Source organism: Sebastes fasciatus, chromosome 18 (assembly GCF_043250625.1).
Source record: "Sebastes fasciatus isolate fSebFas1 chromosome 18, fSebFas1.pri, whole genome shotgun sequence".
Taxonomy (NCBI): domain Eukaryota; kingdom Metazoa; phylum Chordata; class Actinopteri; order Perciformes; family Sebastidae; genus Sebastes; species Sebastes fasciatus.
Window position 1 is genome coordinate 26,534,906 of NC_133812.1, and position 19,574 is coordinate 26,554,479.

Sequence of the window (19,574 nt, forward strand, 5' to 3'; positions counted from 1 at the left end):
GTAATAACTTCAAATTTGGTATTATGGTTGACAGTGTGGTCTAGTTGTGCTTTTGGGGGTTTAGAAGACCAGGGTGCCCAAAAATGTTTAAATTTTTCCAAAAGGGACTTTTTTTTCATGAAATTTTTCGACATGCTATACTATTACTTTTGTGAAATTTTTCGACACGACTTTTTTTCATAAAACTTTTTTTTCAGGAAGTTCTGATGACTTTTTTCAGGAAATTTTTCGACATACTGTACTATGACTTTTTAATTCATGAAGTCTTTCGGCATACTATACTATGACTTTTTCGTGAAATTTTTCGACATTATTTACTAGAACCTTTTTTTCATGAAAAGTTTCGACACGACTTCTTTTCATGAAATTTTTCGACATGACTTTTTTTTCATGAAATTTTTCGACATGACTTTTTTTCATGAAATTTTTCGACATACTGACTTTTTTATGAAAAAGTTTCGACTACTTTTTTTCATGAAATTTTTCGACATTACTTTTTTTCATGAAATTTTTCGATGACTTTTTTTTCAGGAAAAGTTTCGACATGACTTTTTCATGAAATTTTTCGACATGACATTTTTTCATGACATTTTTCGACATGACTTTTTCATGAAATTTTTCGACATACTGACTTTTTTATGAAAAAGTTTCGACTACTTTTTTTCATGACATTTTTCGACATTACTTTTTTTCATGAAATATTTCGATGACTTTTTTTTCAGGAAAAGTTTCGACATGACTTTTTCATGAAATTTTTCGACATGACATTTTTTCATGACATTTTTCGACATGACTTTTTGCATGAAAAGTTTCGACATGACTTTTTTCATGACATTTTTCGACACTATACTATGACTTTTTTTCTATGACTTTTTCAATATATTATACTATGACTTTTTTTCATGAAGTTTCGACATGACTTTTTTTTCATGAAAAGTTTTGACATACTATGACTTTTTTCATGAAATTTTTCGACATTACTTTTTTTCATGAAATTTTTCGATGACTTTTTTTTCAGGAAAAGTTTCGACATGACTTTTTCATGAAATTTTTCGACATGACATTTTTTCATGACATTTTTCGACATGACTTTTTCATGAAATTTTTCGACATACTGACTTTTTTATGAAAAAGTTTCGACTACTTTTTTTCATGACATTTTTCGACATTACTTTTTTTCATGAAATATTTCGATGACTTTTTTTTCAGGAAAAGTTTCGACATGACTTTTTCATGAAATTTTTCGACATGACATTTTTTCATGACATTTTTCGACATGACTTTTTGCATGAAAAGTTTCGACATGACTTTTTTTTCATGAAAAGTTTTGACATACTATGACTTTTTTTGTGAAATTTTTCTACATTACTTTTTTTCAGGAAGTTCTGACATGACTTTTTTCATGAAATTTTTCGACATACTATGACTTTTTCATGACATTTTTCAACATACTGTACTATGACTTTTTAATTCATGAAGCCTTTCGGCATACTATACTATGACTTTTACGTGAAATTTTTCGACATTATTTACTATGACCTTTTTTTCATGAAAAGTTTCGACAACTTTTTTTTCATGAAATTTTTCGACATTACTTTTTTCATGACATTTTTCGATATGACTTTTTTATGAAAAAGTTTCGACGTGACTTTTTTCATGAAATTTTTCGACATGACTTTTTTTAGGAAGTTTCGACATGACTTTTTTAAGGAAAAGTTTCGACATGACTTTTTTAAGGAAAAGTTTCGACATGACTTTTTTCATGAAATTTTTCGACATGACATTTTTTCATGAAATTTTTTTTCATGACTTTTTTTCATGACATTTTTTTCATGAAGTTTCGACATTACTTTTTTTTCATGAAAAGTTTCGACATGACTTTTTTCATGAAAAGTTTCGACATGACTTTTTTTTCATGAAGTTTCGACATACTATGACTTTTTTTGTGAAATTTTTCGACATGACTTTTTTTCATGAAATTTTTCGACATGACTTTTTCATGAAATTTTTCGACATTACTTTTTTTGTGAAATTTTTCGACACTACTTTTTTTGTGAAATTTTTCTACATTACTTTTTTTCATGAAAAGTTTCGACTACTTTTTTTCATGAAATTTTTCAACATGACTTTTTTTCATGAAAAGTTTCGACTACTTTTTTTCATGAAATTTTTCGACATTACTTTTTTTGTGAAATTTTTCGACTACTTTTTTTGTGAAATTTTTCAACATTACTTTTTTGTGAAATTTTTCGACTACTTTTTTTGTGAAATTTTTCTACATTACTTTTTTTCATGAAAAGTTTCGGCTACTTTTTTTCATGAAATTTTTCGACATTACTTTTTTCATGACATTTTTCGATATGACTTTTTTATGAAAAAGTTTCGACGTGACTTTTTTCATGAAATTTTTCGACATGACTTTTTTTAGGAAGTTTCGACATGACTTTTTTAAGGAAAAGTTTCGACATGACTTTTTTAAGGAAAAGTTTCGACATGACTTTTTTCATGAAATTTTTCGACATGACATTTTTTCATGAAATTTTTTTTCATGACTTTTTTTCATGACATTTTTTTCATGAAGTTTCGACATTACTTTTTTTTCATGAAAAGTTTCGACATGACTTTTTTCATGAAAAGTTTCGACATGACTTTTTTTTCATGAAGTTTCGACATACTATGACTTTTTTTGTGAAATTTTTCGACATGACTTTTTTTCATGAAATTTTTCGACATGACTTTTTCATGAAATTTTTCGACATTACTTTTTTTGTGAAATTTTTCGACACTACTTTTTTTGTGAAATTTTTCTACATTACTTTTTTTCATGAAAAGTTTCGACTACTTTTTTTCATGAAATTTTTCGACATGACTTTTTTTCATGAAAAGTTTCGACTACTTTTTTTCATGAAATTTTTCGACATTACTTTTTTTGTGAAATTTTTCGACTACTTTTTTTGTGAAATTTTTCAACATTACTTTTTTGTGAAATTTTTCGACTACTTTTTTTGTGAAATTTTTCTACATTACTTTTTTTCATGAAAAGTTTCGGCTACTTTTTTTCATGAAATTTTTCGACATTACTTTTTTCATGACATTTTTCGATATGACTTTTTTATGAAAAAGTTTCGACGTGACTTTTTTCATGAAATTTTTCGACATGACTTTTTTTAGGAAGTTTCGACATGACTTTTTAAGGAAAAGTTTCGACATGACTTTTTTAAGGAAAAGTTTCGACATGACTTTTTTCATGAAATTTTTCGACATGACATTTTTTCATGAAATTTTTTTTCATGACTTTTTTTTCATGACATTTTTTTCATGAAGTTTCGACATTACTTTTTTTTCATGAAAAGTTTCGACATGACTTTTTTCATGAAAAGTTTCGACATGACTTATTTTTCATGAAGTTTCGACATACTATGACTTTTTTTGTGAAATTTTTCGACATGACTTTTTTTCATGAAATTTTTCGACATGACTTTTTCATGAAATTTTTCGACATTACTTTTTTTGTGAAATTTTTCGACACTACTTTTTTTGTGAAATTTTTCTACATTACTTTTTTTCATGAAAAGTTTCGACTACTTTTTTTCATGAAATTTTTCAACATGACTTTTTTTCATGAAAAGTTTCGACTACTTTTTTTCATGAAATTTTTCGACATTACTTTTTTTGTGAAATTTTTCGACTACTTTTTTTGTGAAATTTTTCAACATTACTTTTTTGTGAAATTTTTCGACTACTTTTTTTGTGAAATTTTTCTACATTACTTTTTTTCATGAAAAGTTTCGGCTACTTTTTTTCATGAAATTTTTCGACATTACTTTTTTCATGACATTTTTCGATATGACTTTTTTATGAAAAAGTTTCGACGTGACTTTTTTCATGAAATTTTTCGACATGACTTTTTTTAGGAAGTTTCGACATGACTTTTTAAGGAAAAGTTTCGACATGACTTTTTTAAGGAAAAGTTTCGACATGACTTTTTTCATGAAATTTTTCGACATGACATTTTTTCATGACATTTTTTTTCATGACTTTTTTTTCATGACATTTTTTTCATGAAGTTTCGACATTACTTTTTTTTCATGAAAAGTTTCGACATGACTTTTTTCATGAAAAGTTTCGACATGACTTTTTTTTCATGAAGTTTCGACATACTATGACTTTTTTTGTGAAATTTTTCGACATGACTTTTTTTCATGAAATTTTTCGACATGACTTTTTCATGAAATTTTTCGACATTACTTTTTTTGTGAAATTTTTCGACACTACTTTTTTTGTGAAATTTTTCTACATTACTTTTTTTCATGAAAAGTTTCGACTACTTTTTTTCATGAAATTTTTCGACATGACTTTTTTTCATGAAAAGTTTCGACTACTTTTTTTCATGAAATTTTTCGACATTACTTTTTTTGTGAAATTTTTCGACTACTTTTTTTGTGAAATTTTTCAACATTACTTTTTTGTGAAATTTTTCGACTACTTTTTTTGTGAAATTTTTCTACATTACTTTTTTTCATGAAAAGTTTCGGCTACTTTTTTTCATGAAATTTTTCGACATTACTTTTTTTTCATGAAAAGTTTCGACATGACTTTTTTTTCATGAAAAGTTTCGACATGACTTTTTTTTCATGAAGTTTCGACATACTATGACTTTTTTTGTGAAATTTTTCGACATGACTTTTTTTCATGAAATTTTTCGACATGACTTTTTCATGAAATTTTTCGACATTACTTTTTTTGTGAAATTTTTCGACACTACTTTTTTTGTGAAATTTTTCTACATTACTTTTTTTCATGAAAAGTTTCGACTACTTTTTTTCATGAAATTTTTCGACATGACTTTTTTTCATGAAAAGTTTCGACTACTTTTTTTCATGAAATTTTTCGACATTACTTTTTTTGTGAAATTTTTCGACTACTTTTTTTGTGAAATTTTTCAACATTACTTTTTTGTGAAATTTTTCGACTACTTTTTTTGTGAAATTTTTCTACATTACTTTTTTTCATGAAAAGTTTCGGCTACTTTTTTTCATGAAATTTTTCGACATTACTTTTTTTTCATGAAAAGTTTCGACATGACTTTTTTTTCATGAAAAGTTTCGACATGACTTTTTTTTCATGAAGTTTCGACATACTATGACTTTTTTTGTGAAATTTTTCGACATGACTTTTTTTCATGAAATTTTTCGACATGACTTTTTCATGAAATTTTTCGACATTACTTTTTTTGTGAAATTTTTCGACACTACTTTTTTTGTGAAATTTTTCTACATTACTTTTTTTCATGAAAAGTTTCGACTACTTTTTTTCATGAAATTTTTCGACATGACTTTTTTTCATGAAAAGTTTCGACTACTTTTTTTCATGAAATTTTTCGACATTACTTTTTTTGTGAAATTTTTCGACTACTTTTTTTGTGAAATTTTTCAACATTACTTTTTTGTGAAATTTTTCGACTACTTTTTTTGTGAAATTTTTCTACATTACTTTTTTTCATGAAAAGTTTCGGCTACTTTTTTTCATGAAATTTTTCGACATTACTTTTGTGAAATTTTTCGACACTACTTTTTTTGTGAAATTTTTCTACATTACTTTTTTTCAGGAAGTTCTGACATGACTTTTTTCATGAAATTTTTCGACATACTGTACTATGACTTTTTAATTCATGAAGCCTTTCGGCATACTATACTATGACTTTTACGTGAAATTTTTCGACATTATTTACTATGACCTTTTTTTCATGAAAAGTTTCGACACGACTTTTTTTTCATGAAATTTTTCGACATTACTTTTTTCATGAAATTTTTCGATATGACTTTTTTATGAAAAAGTTTCGACGTGACTTTTTTCATGGAAGTTTTCAACATGACTTTTTTTCATGAAATTTTTCGATGACTTTTTTCAGGAAAAGTTTCGACATGACTTTTTTCATGAAATTTTTCGACATGACTTTTTTTAGGAAGTTTCGACATGACTTTTTTAAGGAAAAGTTTCGACATGACTTTTTTCATGAAATATTTCGACATGACATTTTTTCATGACATTTTTCATGACATTTTTTACATGAAGTTTCGACATGACTTTTTTTTCATGAAAAGTTTCGACATGACTTTTTTTCATGAAATTTTTTGACATGACTTTTTTTTCATGAAAAGTTTCGACATGACTTTTTTTCATGAAAAGTTTCGACATTACTTTTTTTTCATGAAGTTTCGACATACTATGACTTTTTTTGTGAAATTTTTCGATATGACTTTTTTTTCATGAAAATGTTCAACATACTATACTATGACTTTTTTTCATGAACTTTTTCAATATACTATACTATGACTTTTTTTCATGACATTTTTCGACATACTATAAACAGCGTATCAGGACCTTAACACTTACCCTCTGAATGGCAACACAATAATCTGACATCTGGTCAAGAGAAAAAAGAAAACAGTGAAATCTCCTAAAACTAGAAACCACCCAGAGCAAAACCAAACCAAGACACTGAAGCAGCTGTGGTAACAAAGCACAAAGCCAGGACCAGCTATCACATCATCAGCTGCACAATCAACACCTGCTGCTACCTGCAGCACCAAACATAGCTGTTCACAAGCTCACCTGAATGGACGAGGACGTGGCTCAGGGGCCACAACAACAGGGAGACAAGTTAAACAAGTTAACCCTTAAAACTACCTGCCCGGCCGCTATTCTGTCTTTCAGAGGTTGTAGCGGGCTTTTAAAGTTAGAGTGAAGATTCTGGTATCATATGAAACTAGAAAACCTATGGATCCATCGGTACTAACCTTGTCATACACGCTTGTCGGGAAGGAGATAAAATACCGCTACAAACCTGCGTTAAATTTTGGCGAGGTAAAACATGGTCATTTTCAAAGGGGTCCCTTGACCTCTGACCTCAAGATATATGAATGAAAACGGGTTCTATGGGTACCCACGAGTCTTTTTGGTTGGTACCAATGGATTCCTTAGGTTTTGTAGTTTCATGTGACATCTGTAGCTTCACTCTAATCCTAAAACGGAACCTTCTAGAGCCTCTGAAAGACAGTAAAGTCAGTCGGGTCCCCGCGGGTCTCTCAGGGTAAGGCAATACTGCACCAGCAGCACAGCTGTACAGATGTTCACTGACTAATAACATAACTCAACTACAGCTGGAGCTGAGACACATTTATTCAATATGTAAAACATTTATGTTTGTTCACTTTACATTAAAACTCCGACATGTTGGAGCGTGTAAATATTTGTGAAATGTTAAAATATGATGATGATGATGATGATGATGATTATGGTGATGAAGACGCCTTCCTTCCTCTGAGCTCAGTCTTTCGGGTTTAATCACGTCGTCGTCGTCGTCTCCGTGGGAACTGATGTTCCCAAACAGGAAGTGATTAACAAACTAAACAAACACAAACTGGAGCTTCAAACACACAAACACTTCCTGTTTGGACAAACGTCAGAACAACACAGAGAAGAAGAAGAGAAGAAGACGACCTGATGAACACGAGGAGAGAAACACGCCGCTCTGATTCTTTAAATCACAACTCTGTTCTACAGCTACCACGATACACATCGATTATGTCGTCATAAAATCATTAAAGTTGAATAAACTGATTATAGTTTAGAATATATTGACGAGTTGTTAGCGGTGAGGAAGATGAAGATGATGATGATGGCGAGGATCAGTGTCTGGGCGGGTGTTTGGACCGCTGGCGGTACTCTGGCAGGTGATGAAGGATCCAGGCAGCTGGAGTCAACATGGCCACCGCGAACACCGCCATGACGAAGAAACTTTGCTGTCGGAGACAAAAACAAACAACCAATCAGAGAAGAGATCATCCCATGACATCATCAGGATGAAAATAGATCATGGCTTCGTGCACCACAGACCTAATCTGCGTACTATCGTTCAACATATTCGTCAGTTTGGATCTTTTTAGACGCATTAAGCAGTTATTTATCCTGAGAGCCTCCTCGCCGGTTGGAGACGCGTGTGTAACCATGGTAACCCGTCCAACCGCATGTGACCAAAACGACGGTTTGTGAGAATCAAAGTCTGAATTAATTTATATATTACGCCCAGCAAAGTGAAATATGACACTTACAGTTAAATTGAAGTGTTATTGACGTTACAGAGCTGTCCGTCAAAGTCTGTGATGAACGTTGTCATCACTACCGCATTGCATTGTGGGATATTTATGTCTCCGTAGTGTCGAGCATTGCATACTGTAATATTTCACTAGAAATAGTATGCAGTTCAGGTACTATTGGTTTCATACTGAGGTTTCAGACATGCTAAAATACGTCATATATTGTCTGAGCTACTAAATAACATGTTATAGACACATCTGTATCCCCAACACTACCACTAGTTACACCACGCCGTCGCCGTCTTGGTTTTTGGCCGTCGCCGTCTTGGTTTCTTGCAACCAGAAGTGACACGAGAGGGTGGAGCTAACTTCATGCAAACGCTGAATCAGACATTTTTAGGCGACCCAAAAGGTTCTAATTAACTTTCATGAACTGACGAAAGACGAAAACACGGACAACTCCCAGACCGGACAACGCCGTGGTAGCGACCTGACAATCACAAGGTAGCCCCGCCCTAAAGCATCCCCTGCTTTATGGTCTATTTGACTCTAAACGGGACCATAATTCACTAAATGAACATCATGCTGTATTGAAGAAGACTTGAAACTAGCGATTGAGACCATAAACTCATGTTTACAATGTTTACTGAGGTAATAAATCAAGTGAGAAGTAGGCTCATTTTCTCATAGACTTCTATACAATCAGACTTCTTTTAGCAACCAGAGGAGTCGCCCCCTGCTGGCTGTTAGAAAGAATGCAAGTTTAAGGCACTTCAGCATTGGCTTCACTTCTCAGACCCGAAGGTTGCTGCTGGAGATACACATCGATCACTCACAGACAGACAGACAGACAGACAGACAGACAGAGATAGATGAGAGACTCACTGCGGGTCCGATTTTGTTTTTGGGAGGTTTGCTGTAGATCATCTTCTTCGTCTCCTTCATTATTTCTTTTGGTCGAGTCAAAGTCGACACAGAAACATTTCTCATCATCCTCAAGATAACGCTCACCATCGTCACGGCAACAAACACCTGGTAACTTAGCAGCACCTGTTGGGAGTCCGACTGGCTGCTCCTGATCTACTAGCTTTTTCTTTGTTGAGGACGTGTTCACTGTGAGCTGCTCAGTCCGACTGAATGTGAAGGAGCAGAGGGGAGGAGGAGGAGGAAGAGGAGGGGGGAGGAGGAGGAGGAGGAGGAGGAGGAGGAGGAAGAGGAGGAAGAGGTGCAGTGGTCCCAGCAGCCTGATGATTGGACAGTCAGACTGAACGGTTCATATGTTTGAGTTTAGAGAAAAGTTGTTGGTTTGATGTCCTGCAGGATGATGAGCTGATTCCAACTGAAACTGAGAGTTTACCTGCAGCAGAGAAGCTGGACGTGACGTTAAAGTGACCAGCGACCCGTTAAACCTGAACAGTAAACAGAGCAGCTGGTCTGCAGCTCAACAATCCAGCTGATTAGATCTGCTCTGCAGAACAAACAGCTGACGGAGGATGACTGAGTGATGTGACGGAGGATGAAGGGTTAATGAGTGTTTGATGTGCAGAAACAGAGCTGCTGGTTACAATCTCTTCTCCAATCACAAAACACGAGGAGACACTTTGTGAAAGAGACTCGTTATGTTAAACACCAACGCACGCAGTGGTACAGAGTAACTAAATACTACATTAAGTACTTGAGTATTTCCATTTTCTGCTCATTTCTACTCTTCTAATACATTTTCATTTTTACTGCCCTACATTTATTGAACAGCTGGAGTTCAGATTCTACATAAACACATAATAACTAGGGTTGTCAATCGATTAAAATAGTGCTGTTGATTGATCCTGAAATATGACGACACTCAGTGTTGTTGTTCAGCTGATTGAGTTTTATTAGTTTTCATTAAAAAGGAAACACAGACATTAATGTTGGAGACTTCTGAGACGGACGACGTTAAAAACAGGAAGTCCCAAAGCTTGAAAAATAAACTGAGAAAACTAAGAACAAAAACAAGAAGGTCAAAGGTCATTTAAAGATTAGTTGAAGGTCAAAGGTCATCAGGTAGGGTAGAAGCGTCCGGCGTCGTCTCGTCGTCTCTTTCGACTCTGCTGCTGCTCGAAGAACTCACGGATGTCATCGGGAGTCACAACCTATCAGAGAACAGTCACATGACATCATCAGGAGAACATATTTGGTCAGCAGCAAGTCAAAGGTCAGACGAAGGTCAAAGGTCGTCTTCAGTCCCAAACTCACCTTTCCTTCTGCTGCGAATCCCTGCAGGAAGTCCTTCAGTTCACTTTTCATGTCATTGTACCCTGAAAGACATAAACAGCTGGAACTGTGGGACTTGTAGTTTTATCTGTGTCACTTGTAGTTCTGTGAGTAGTACTGGTAGTTTTTTGTGTAGTACTGGTAGTTTAATGTGTAGTATTGGTAGTTTTGTGTATGGTACTGGTAGTTTTTTTTGTAGTACTGGTAATTCTTTATGTAGTACTGGTAGTTTTGTGTAGTAGCAGTAGTTTTGTGTGTAGTACTGGTAGTTCTCTGTGTAGTTCTGGTAGTTTTCTGTACCGTGGATGATCTCGAGCTGCTGCACGTGGTTCAGGTTGTCCAGCGCTGACATCAGAGGGTCGTGTCCTGGCTGTCTCTGCTCGTTGGTCTTTCCTTTGTTCTCGTAGGCGAGGACGGTGTCCGACTCGTCCAACAGGAAGGACAGACCGGCTGCAGACAGACTCTCCTGAGGACACACACACTCATAATGAAGGTCGTAACGGGCTCAGTTTTAGAGTTAGAGTGAAGATAAAACCTAAAAGACTCATCAGATGACCTCGCAGTGACATCATCATTATGTCAGCCAACAGAAACTCAAGACAGTTGATTATTACCTTGCAGGTGTTGCAGGAGCAGAGTTTGGAGCGCCACGTCGACGGCCAGAACACGGCTCCTGACTGGACTCTTTTCTCATCAATCGCCTGCAGCGCCTTCAGTCTGCAGCTCGGCTCCGCCTCCTCACGGGTCCGCTTACAGCTGGGCTCGATGACATCATCAACCTGACACATTATGGATTATTAATCAATCACATTGATCAGTTATGAATTCAAATATATAGCTAGATAAAGCTAGAGTGAAGATACTGGCATCATATGAAACCAGAAAACCTAAAGAATCCATCGGTACCAACCATGTCATACTAGCTTGACGTGAAGGAGGCTAAATAACGCTCCAAACTTACACTAAATTTTGGCGAGGAAAAACTGTCATGGCCATTTTCAAAGGGGTCCCTTGACCTCTGACCTCCAGATATGTGAATGTAAATGGGTTCTATGGGTACCCACGAGTTTAATCCTCTCACCTTTTCTTCTTTTTTGGGGACGTTTGTGTTTGACTTGTTTGCTTCCGTTTCCTCCTTCACCTGAACTGATGCACCTGGAACTGAACAGGAAGTACATCATACAAACAGGAAGTACATCACACAAACAGGAAGTACATCACATAAACAGGAAGTACATCCCTCAAACAGGAAGTACATCACATAAACAGGACGAAAAAGATGAACAGGTCTGTTTACCTGACAGGTGAGCAGCGTAGGTCCAGAGGAAAGGGTTTTTGTTCATACAGGATTCACAGATCATCTCCTGCAGCTCCACAGAGTCTGGAACCACACGGCCCAGGTGCTGTTAACACACACACACACACAAACACACACACACACACAAACACACACACACAGGTGAGTCACATTATTAAAATGAATGTTTGAGTCAATAGAAAATACAGGCAGTCCTCAGGACACCTGGAGCTTATAGCTGGAGAACAACCTGAGACTCAGGTACTCACCCTGCCATGCAGCCAGTCCTCACACACCACACACTGAATCATCTCGTCCTCCACCTGGAGACAGAACCAGCCAATCACACACACACATTTAATAAAGGAGCCAGAGTAGCAATGACAGAGAAACAGCGCTCTCCGTCGGCTCATGGTTATCATGGAAGATTTCAGTGTGAAACATTTGGAGATTGGTTTATCGCCCGGCCCTGGGGCAGGTGTGTGTCTCACCGGGTCGTCTGGGTCTGGGTAAGGCCGGCTGCAGGTACAATAAACTCCAAAGAAGTTATGACTGTATTTGTTCTGACTGTTGACCTCCTCCTTCTCCTGAAACACACACACACACTGGGTCACTGTTGGTGTGATAAACAAGTTTCAGTTACATTTGTCATGTGCAGGTTAATACGGGGTCAACGGTACAATGAGATGTATGCCCAGCTTTATACGGCTCATGTATCGAGCAGCTTTTAGCGTTTGTCAATGAGGACAATCTATACAGCTCATTAGAGATTCTGTATTTATATAGTCATGAGAACCAATCAATGAAATGTAATTAAATGTGGTGTGAACTCACAGGGTGGAGTTTACACTGCAGCTCCGAGAACTTGCTGTTTCCACAGTCACAGCGGAAGTTCCTACAGGAAACAGAGAAGAAGAGTTTGTTTGTTTGTTTACAGTGAAAGGTATGCCTTCCAGCTGTGAAGATGTGTGTGAAGTGAAAAGCAGTAGCGTTATATTTAATTATGTTGCAGCCAGACGCAGGCGGACGCAGGGACGATTTTATTTCTATAAAAAAACAAACTATCAGATATTGATCACTGATCATATATTGGAAATCTAAATGGTTGCTGTCTCACCTGAAAAATAGATTAAAACTTAATAACTTATCTAAATAATGGCACTTCCGCTCTAAACGTAAGTGAGAACACAACATGACTCGATGTGGAAGCGCCCTAGTTCAGGTAGAGAATCAGGTGAGTAGTGAGAGGTGAGTGTTGACCTCTTGGTGTAGAGTTCGAAGAGGTCGTGACCTTCATGACATTTGTATGAGCAGGCCAGACAGACTCCTGCTGGCTCTCCTCCCTTCGGTGTGCAGCTGCTGCAGGCGTACACAGCCTGGCGCTTCACATAGCCCTGTAATACACACAGACATACACATATTAATACACACATACTGTATATACACAATACACACAGGTACACAACTATTAATACACGTATATATACACAATACACACAGGTACACCGCCTGACGCTTCACATAGACAGTGTGTTATATACAGACTGTAATAATAAAAACAATAATAAGAATAATGATAATAAATAATAATTATAATAAAAACAATAATAACAAATAATTAAAATAAAAACAATAATAACAAATAATTATCAAAAAATTATAATACATAATTAAAACAATAATGATAATACTAATAATACCATATACATATATTTATTATATTAGTTTCTTAGTAACAGTATAAGTTATTTATAGCAGAGCTGTTGTATTAGATTTTACAGGTGGACCTAGAAAAGTGAGCGTAAATGTACAGTAGATACAGTATATATACTGTATACAGTGTATATGTATAATATATATATATATATAATATAGATACTGTATATATTGATAGATAGAATGATAGATAGATAGACTGTAGATATATGCAGTGACCTGAGGGTATGAACAGTGATCAGAGTCACTTCCTGCCAACACGGCTGAAGCTTCTTCCTCCAACTCTTGATCTTCCTCCAGAACATCAACTAGAGACACTGTCTGCTCCTCTGCCATCCTTTCTGTTACCATGGAGACCAACAACACAAATTAAATTCATAATAACTGATCCTGCTGTTAGTTAGTAGTTGATAACTGTAGAACAATAACTGCTGACTGTAAATGTAGACAGTATGGACCCAGTAATAGTAGAGGAGGAATGCTGAGCATTGAACCTTTAAAGGTCCCATATCAGCTCATTTTCAGGTTCATACTTGTATTTTGTGTTTCTACTAGAACATGTTTACATGCTGTAATGTTCAAAAAAACTTTATTTTCCTCATACTGTCTGCTTGAATATACCTGTATTTACCCCTCTGTCTGAAACGCTCCGTTTTAGCGCATTTTGACAGAATTGCAATAGAATTGCAACAGCATTGCGTTGCTAGGCAACAGCTTGGGTACTTCATGTCAGCTGATGACATTCACATACACTGCAACCAGGAATAAACTGGGACACATTTACAATGTTTACGTTTAAGATTGTGTCAAGGGTCTAAATATTGTATATTTGTGACATCACAAATGGACAGAAATCCTGACAGCTTGTTTCAAACGCAGAGTTTCTGAATACGGGCTGTGTGTGTTTCCCTGTGGATTGAGCGTTTCAATACTTTCACAGTATTTATATAGGACTTAAACCTGCTTTATGAATAAAAAACATGAAAATCTCACTTTTTTATAATATGGGACCTTTAAATAATAATGTTATCAACAACAACAACAACAACAACATCAGTCTCTATTGTTTATTCTGATTCCAGTTAGTTGACTGAAGGAAACGTGGTGAGCTGTTTCTATTGTTGTTTTAATGAAACCAAAGACTCTCTCTCTCTGTGCATCATCATCGATCAGCAGCTCCACTGATCGATCAGTCTGATCAGCTGCTGATTGTCTGTTAGCTGTGATGCTAAACTGCGTTAGCTGAGTGAATAAAACACAAACTCACCGAGTCAAACTGTTCACACCGTCTGATCCGGCTATAAACCAGCCAATAACGTGATCGATAACAGTTTATAATCAATAATCAGCTCAGCCTGATCGAACCGCTGCTGCTGCTAGCTGCTAATGACAACTTCCGCTTCACTTCCGGAGATCGTATTTGGCGGCATTCAGGGTTCAGAGGTCACCGAGTTTAAAAACGGAAATTAATAATAATAAAATAATTAATAAAACAGTAAAACTGAGTTTGAATGTGATGGAAGATAAGCGTTAAAAAATATATTTAAAAAATAATAAACGTTAATTACGTGATGGTGAAAAATAAACAATAATGACGTCATAGCGTGCTGTGGTGGTACGTTCACGTGTCCCCCAGAAATCCCAGGTTCTTACCGTTTATTTCTTCTCCGTCATGGATGTATGTTGTCACCGCACATGTTGGTTCTGTTTTATTTCCTGTTTGTTAAACAACAAACACAACAATCATTTTCATTGTGCTTATAAAAGACAGAGCATCTACTACTACTACTACTACGAAAAAGACTTCTCTGGAGTAATCCATTTACGGAGGGCGCTTGAAGGCAGCAGAGAGTACGTGATGACGTCGGTAGAGGGCTGTAGTAAGGATGGCGGCTGTGTTAGCAGAGCTGCGGTTCAGGGACGGACAGAAAGAGAAGATCAGCGTTAAAGTGGAAAACAACCTGAGTTCTCTGATCAGCGGAGTTCAGGAGCTGAACGGGAACGTGTCGCGACTCCTCAGCGAGCTGGTGGAGCAGGAAAAAACCCGCGGAGACTGCGAGGAAGGTGAGCTAACTGCTGCTAACTGCTAACAATACAGAACAGCCTACAGACAGTTACCTGTGACAGGTAAACAGACAGACAGTTACCTGTCAGAGGTAAACAGACAGACTGTTACCTGTCAGAGGTAAACAGACAGTTACCTGTCAGAGTTAAAAAGACAGTTACCTGTCAGAGGTAAACAGACAGACACCTGTCAGAGGTAAACAGACAGTTACCGGTCAGAGGTAAACAGACCGACAGTTACCGGTCAGAGGTAAACAGACTGTTACCTGTCAGAGTTTTTTTTCTGATTCACCTGTGTTTTACCTGTTGCAGGTGAGGATGAGGACGGCGATGAAGGAGACGATGAGCCTCAAGACCTTCAACTGCAACCTCCAGTTAAAAGATCCAAAACCGGAAACACCAGAGGACAAAAAACCTGAAACACCAGAGGACACTTTAAACACCTGAGGACAAAACAGCTGAAACCCCAGCGGGATCGGATATCAATGACAATGGGGCAGATCTACTCAATTCTATTCTGTTTATACACTATACACATTATAGACTGGGATTTTAATTCCTGTTGAAGTTTTGACCAAGTTGTTCCTAAAAAGGTTTACACCTGAACTGGTCCTTTTTTTTTTTTTTTTTACCAAGTTGCAGGTGAATGATTTATTTTAATAATAAATAACAACTCAGTAAATGTATGTCTTTTTTCTGTATTTATGTTACATTTAGTTTTACAGAGTTGGGTGATCCGGCTCACTTCCAAACAGTGAGGCACACAGCTGGTTTATTAAACACTGGTATCGGATCGGTACTCTATGAACCGATACCCAAAGTCCAGGTAACACTATCCACACTGGAAAAGTCTATCGGTGCATCCCTAACATTTATTTGATAGTTTCAGTTAGTAGTTACTTTGTAGATTCAGATGATTAAAACTAAATCTAATGAACTAATAAATGCTGATGTATTATTATAGATTAAACTAGCCAGCAGTATATAAAGTCATTAAAATGAGCTCCACCTTTACCAGCTGCAACATTAAATTGATGAACACTTTAATGCATCAATAATATAATATAGATTATTCTGCAGAATGAGGACTTTTACTTTTTTTACACTGGCGTCGCGACAACTTGCAGAGCAGGCTTGCGAGACCAGATGACGTCACCGCTTCAGTGGTGGCGTTGAGAGCTGGCAGCCCTGTGTTCTGTCTCCTCCTAAAACTGCCAACAAGTCTTTATAAAAACTTCACATCGTTGTTGATTTGTTTTTATTTATTTTATTGATGTCGTAATAAAGTTGTCATGGTTACCGGGTTAAATGCAACAAAGTACTGTGATTGGCCGGCAGCTGTCAGGTCTAAATATTAAACAGGTAACTGCCAAACTGACCACACACACACTAAACATCCCCCAGCCAATCACAGCACAGGTATTCTTTAATAGGACAATGATTGACAGCTGCAGACTGATCCTGACAGTCAACGCTCAGGGCAGTAGTGTTTGTTCTGAAAGACAAAATTCAGGGCAGTCTTGGCGTCAGACAGAGTGGTGGGTTCAAAGGCACACAGGGAGTGACATCACAAACAACACAAACAGTTCAGTTTGTTGTCTGAGCGGCGGGCCTCTGATTGGCTGTCCTCCTCTCCGATTGGCCGACCTCCTCTCCGATTGGCCATCCTCCTCTCCGATTGGCCGCCCTCCTCTCCGATTGGTTGCCCTCCTCTACGTGTCGATGATGGACATGCCTCTCCGATTGGCCATCCTCCTCTCCGATTGGCCATCCTCCTCTCCGATTGGCCGCCCTCCTCTCCGTGTCGATGATGGACGTGCCTCTCCGATTGGTCGTCCTCTCTACGTGTCGATGAGCGACGGGCATCTCCGATTGGTCGTCCTCTACGTGTCGATGAGCGACGGGCCTCTCTGATTGGTCGTCCTCCTCTACGTGTCAATGATGAACGGACCTCTCTGATTGGTCATCCTCCTCTACGTGTCAATGAGCGGCGGGCCTCTCTGATTGGCCGGTTTGCGGGTGGCGTGTCGGCTGCAGAGCAGGGCGAGGCAGACAGGAAGGACGCAGTAACCGACCGCTCGAGGGTCGGCTCTTGTGCAGGAGAACAGGAAGAGGAAGAGCTGCAGGTACGGCAGCAGGAAGACCGACGCCCATATCCAGACAGGAAGTGGCGCCAGGCGGGCGCTAATGCTCTGAGACCAGCTGAGGGCGAGGGGTGGAGCCGACGGACCGGCCCTGCCTCTCTGCACGTGCTCCAAACTGAAGCTGTGAACCTCAAAGACGTAGTACACCGCCAAGACGCTGAGCAGCAAGTAGAGAGCCACGCCCACCCATCCCATCCGCTGACGGAAGTTCATCATCCTCCATACTGTGAGGGAAAAACAATCAATCAATCAATATGTTCAATATATCTCAATACTGAAAAAAATTAATAATTAAAGTCATCCCATCTACTGACATAAATTCATCAAACTCAATACTGAAAAGAAATAACCGATTAAGGATCAATCAATAATCAGTATGTGATCAATACCTCATCCATAGTGAAAGGAAAAATCAATCAGTAATCACTATGCTCAATAGTCAATACATCCCCCATACAGTCAGGGGGAAAAACAATAGGGAATACCTGATCAATCGATTGTCAATACTGAAAATAAAGAAATCAATAATCAATCAGTACACCCTTCATTGGTCTGTCTGTGCCAGATTCAAGCCAGTTCCTGTCTCTTCCTGCCAAACTCCATTCATTTTAGCCAATTTTAACTCTGTTAAAGGGACTGTTTGTAACTTCTTACACGTATAAATCAATCCTTGTTGGTGTCTCATGTGCGCTCGCGTGTGGCTACGCTGTTCAGACTCCAACACAAACTACACGGAAGCACCAAAACCTCTTGGTTGTATCTAGTGAAGCCTGTCTGTTAAACAGTGTTGGCCGCGGTGGGAGGACGCGGGGGAGACCGTAGCTTTGGTCTCCAGGACTGGAGTCTCTGCTCCTCTGCCTGCCTTCACTCACACACCGCGCTCGTTCTCACTCTTTCGTTTCACTCTCACGTGCATGTGCGCTCACTACTCACTGCAGAAGAGTTAGTTTAGCTCTGAGAATATCTAGTGAATGTACAGTGGACGTTTGTGCAGAAATAACTGCTGCAGCTCCTCCAGACCAACAGAGGTTTCCCGTGTCTTGTGAAGTGACGGGGCTCCGCAGAGAGAAACGTTATCATCTCCAACCAAAACTCCGGTGTCTCCCTGTTCCCTCCGGCCGCGGTCGGGAGGCTGAGGCAGGAAAAGCCAACACTAGGATCAGCAGTGATTCATGGAGAGACCTTCGTCTGGTCAGCTAACATTACTGCCAAGCAGCTGAAATATAGAGTGATATTGTGCTTTTAGCTGACGTCTCACTGTTTATAGCGATGCTCGTTCATGTCTATGTAGAACGAGCACAAACACAACACTGACTCTCGTTGACTTAACGGCCACAGGTGTCGCTGTTAACAAGCATTTCTGATTCTTACAAACAGTCCCTTTAATCTGCAGCTCTCACACCTGCTTTAAACCTTTACCACACTGAATCTGACCTGACCTGGGTTCACTATACTGAGTTCATTCATGTTTCAGCCACTTTAATTCTCAGTCAGATGAATGTCTCCTGTCGACCTCCATCTTGCTCTGTTTATTTCAGCTGCACAGCCTGTTAGCATGTTAACATGTTAGCCTGTTAGCCTGTTAGCATGTTAACATGTTAGCCTGTTAGCATGTTAGCCTGTTAGCATGTTAGCCTGTTAGCATGTTAACATGTTAGCCTGTTAGCCTGTTAGCATGTCAGCAGTCTGTTAACCGGTTAGTCTGCTAGCAGCCTGCTAACGTGCTGATAGTCTGTTAACCTGTTAGCTGGTGTGTTTATCTCAGTTCCTACCTTCCTTCTCGCTGATCCTCTCACATTAGATGTTGTTGTTAGCTGCTGTTTGATGCTCTGTTGGTCCCGAGAAATCCGGGAAGTCTCGACTCTCACTTCCTGTTTTGTCACCTGACATTCATGGGAATGACGTCATTCTCCAGCACCCCCTGCTGTCCAGTCAGCATCACAACACTGATCAGTTTCATCTCTTATCATTCATTGATCCATCATGAAACATGTTGAGTCA

General features: G+C 37.7%; 3 protein-coding genes across 3 annotated transcripts; 1 reads left to right on the forward strand and 2 right to left on the reverse strand.

Annotated features, from left to right (window-relative positions):
* Positions 1 to 9,948: 9,948 nt before the first annotated feature.
* Positions 9,949 to 14,795, reverse strand: ubr7 (ubiquitin protein ligase E3 component n-recognin 7). Its single transcript, XM_074615241.1, has 12 exons — positions 14,633 to 14,795; positions 13,585 to 13,706; positions 12,910 to 13,043; positions 12,484 to 12,544; positions 12,141 to 12,236; positions 11,919 to 11,972; positions 11,650 to 11,755; positions 11,434 to 11,513; positions 10,967 to 11,131; positions 10,653 to 10,818; positions 10,335 to 10,396; positions 9,949 to 10,231 (listed from the first exon to the last, which is right to left on the reverse strand). Exons 2-12 carry the CDS (start codon positions 13,699 to 13,701, stop codon positions 10,139 to 10,141), a joined length of 1,134 nt encoding a protein of 377 aa, XP_074471342.1. The 5' UTR covers positions 13,702 to 13,706; positions 14,633 to 14,795; the 3' UTR covers positions 9,949 to 10,138.
* Positions 14,796 to 15,217: 422 nt separating this feature from the next.
* LOC141755916 (uncharacterized) lies at positions 15,218 to 15,862 on the forward strand. Its single transcript, XM_074615243.1, has 2 exons — positions 15,218 to 15,429; positions 15,742 to 15,862. Exons 1-2 carry the CDS (start codon positions 15,252 to 15,254, stop codon positions 15,846 to 15,848), a joined length of 285 nt encoding a protein of 94 aa, XP_074471344.1. The 5' UTR covers positions 15,218 to 15,251; the 3' UTR covers positions 15,849 to 15,862.
* An 811-nt stretch (positions 15,863 to 16,673) lies between these two features.
* Positions 16,674 to 19,506, reverse strand: tmem251 (transmembrane protein 251). The gene is made up of 2 exons (XM_074615242.1): positions 19,346 to 19,506; positions 16,674 to 17,797 (listed from the first exon to the last, which is right to left on the reverse strand). The coding sequence occupies exon 2, from the start codon at positions 17,787 to 17,789 to the stop codon at positions 17,403 to 17,405; it is 387 nt and encodes a 128-aa protein (XP_074471343.1). The 5' UTR covers positions 17,790 to 17,797; positions 19,346 to 19,506; the 3' UTR covers positions 16,674 to 17,402.
* Positions 19,507 to 19,574: the final 68 nt, after the last annotated feature.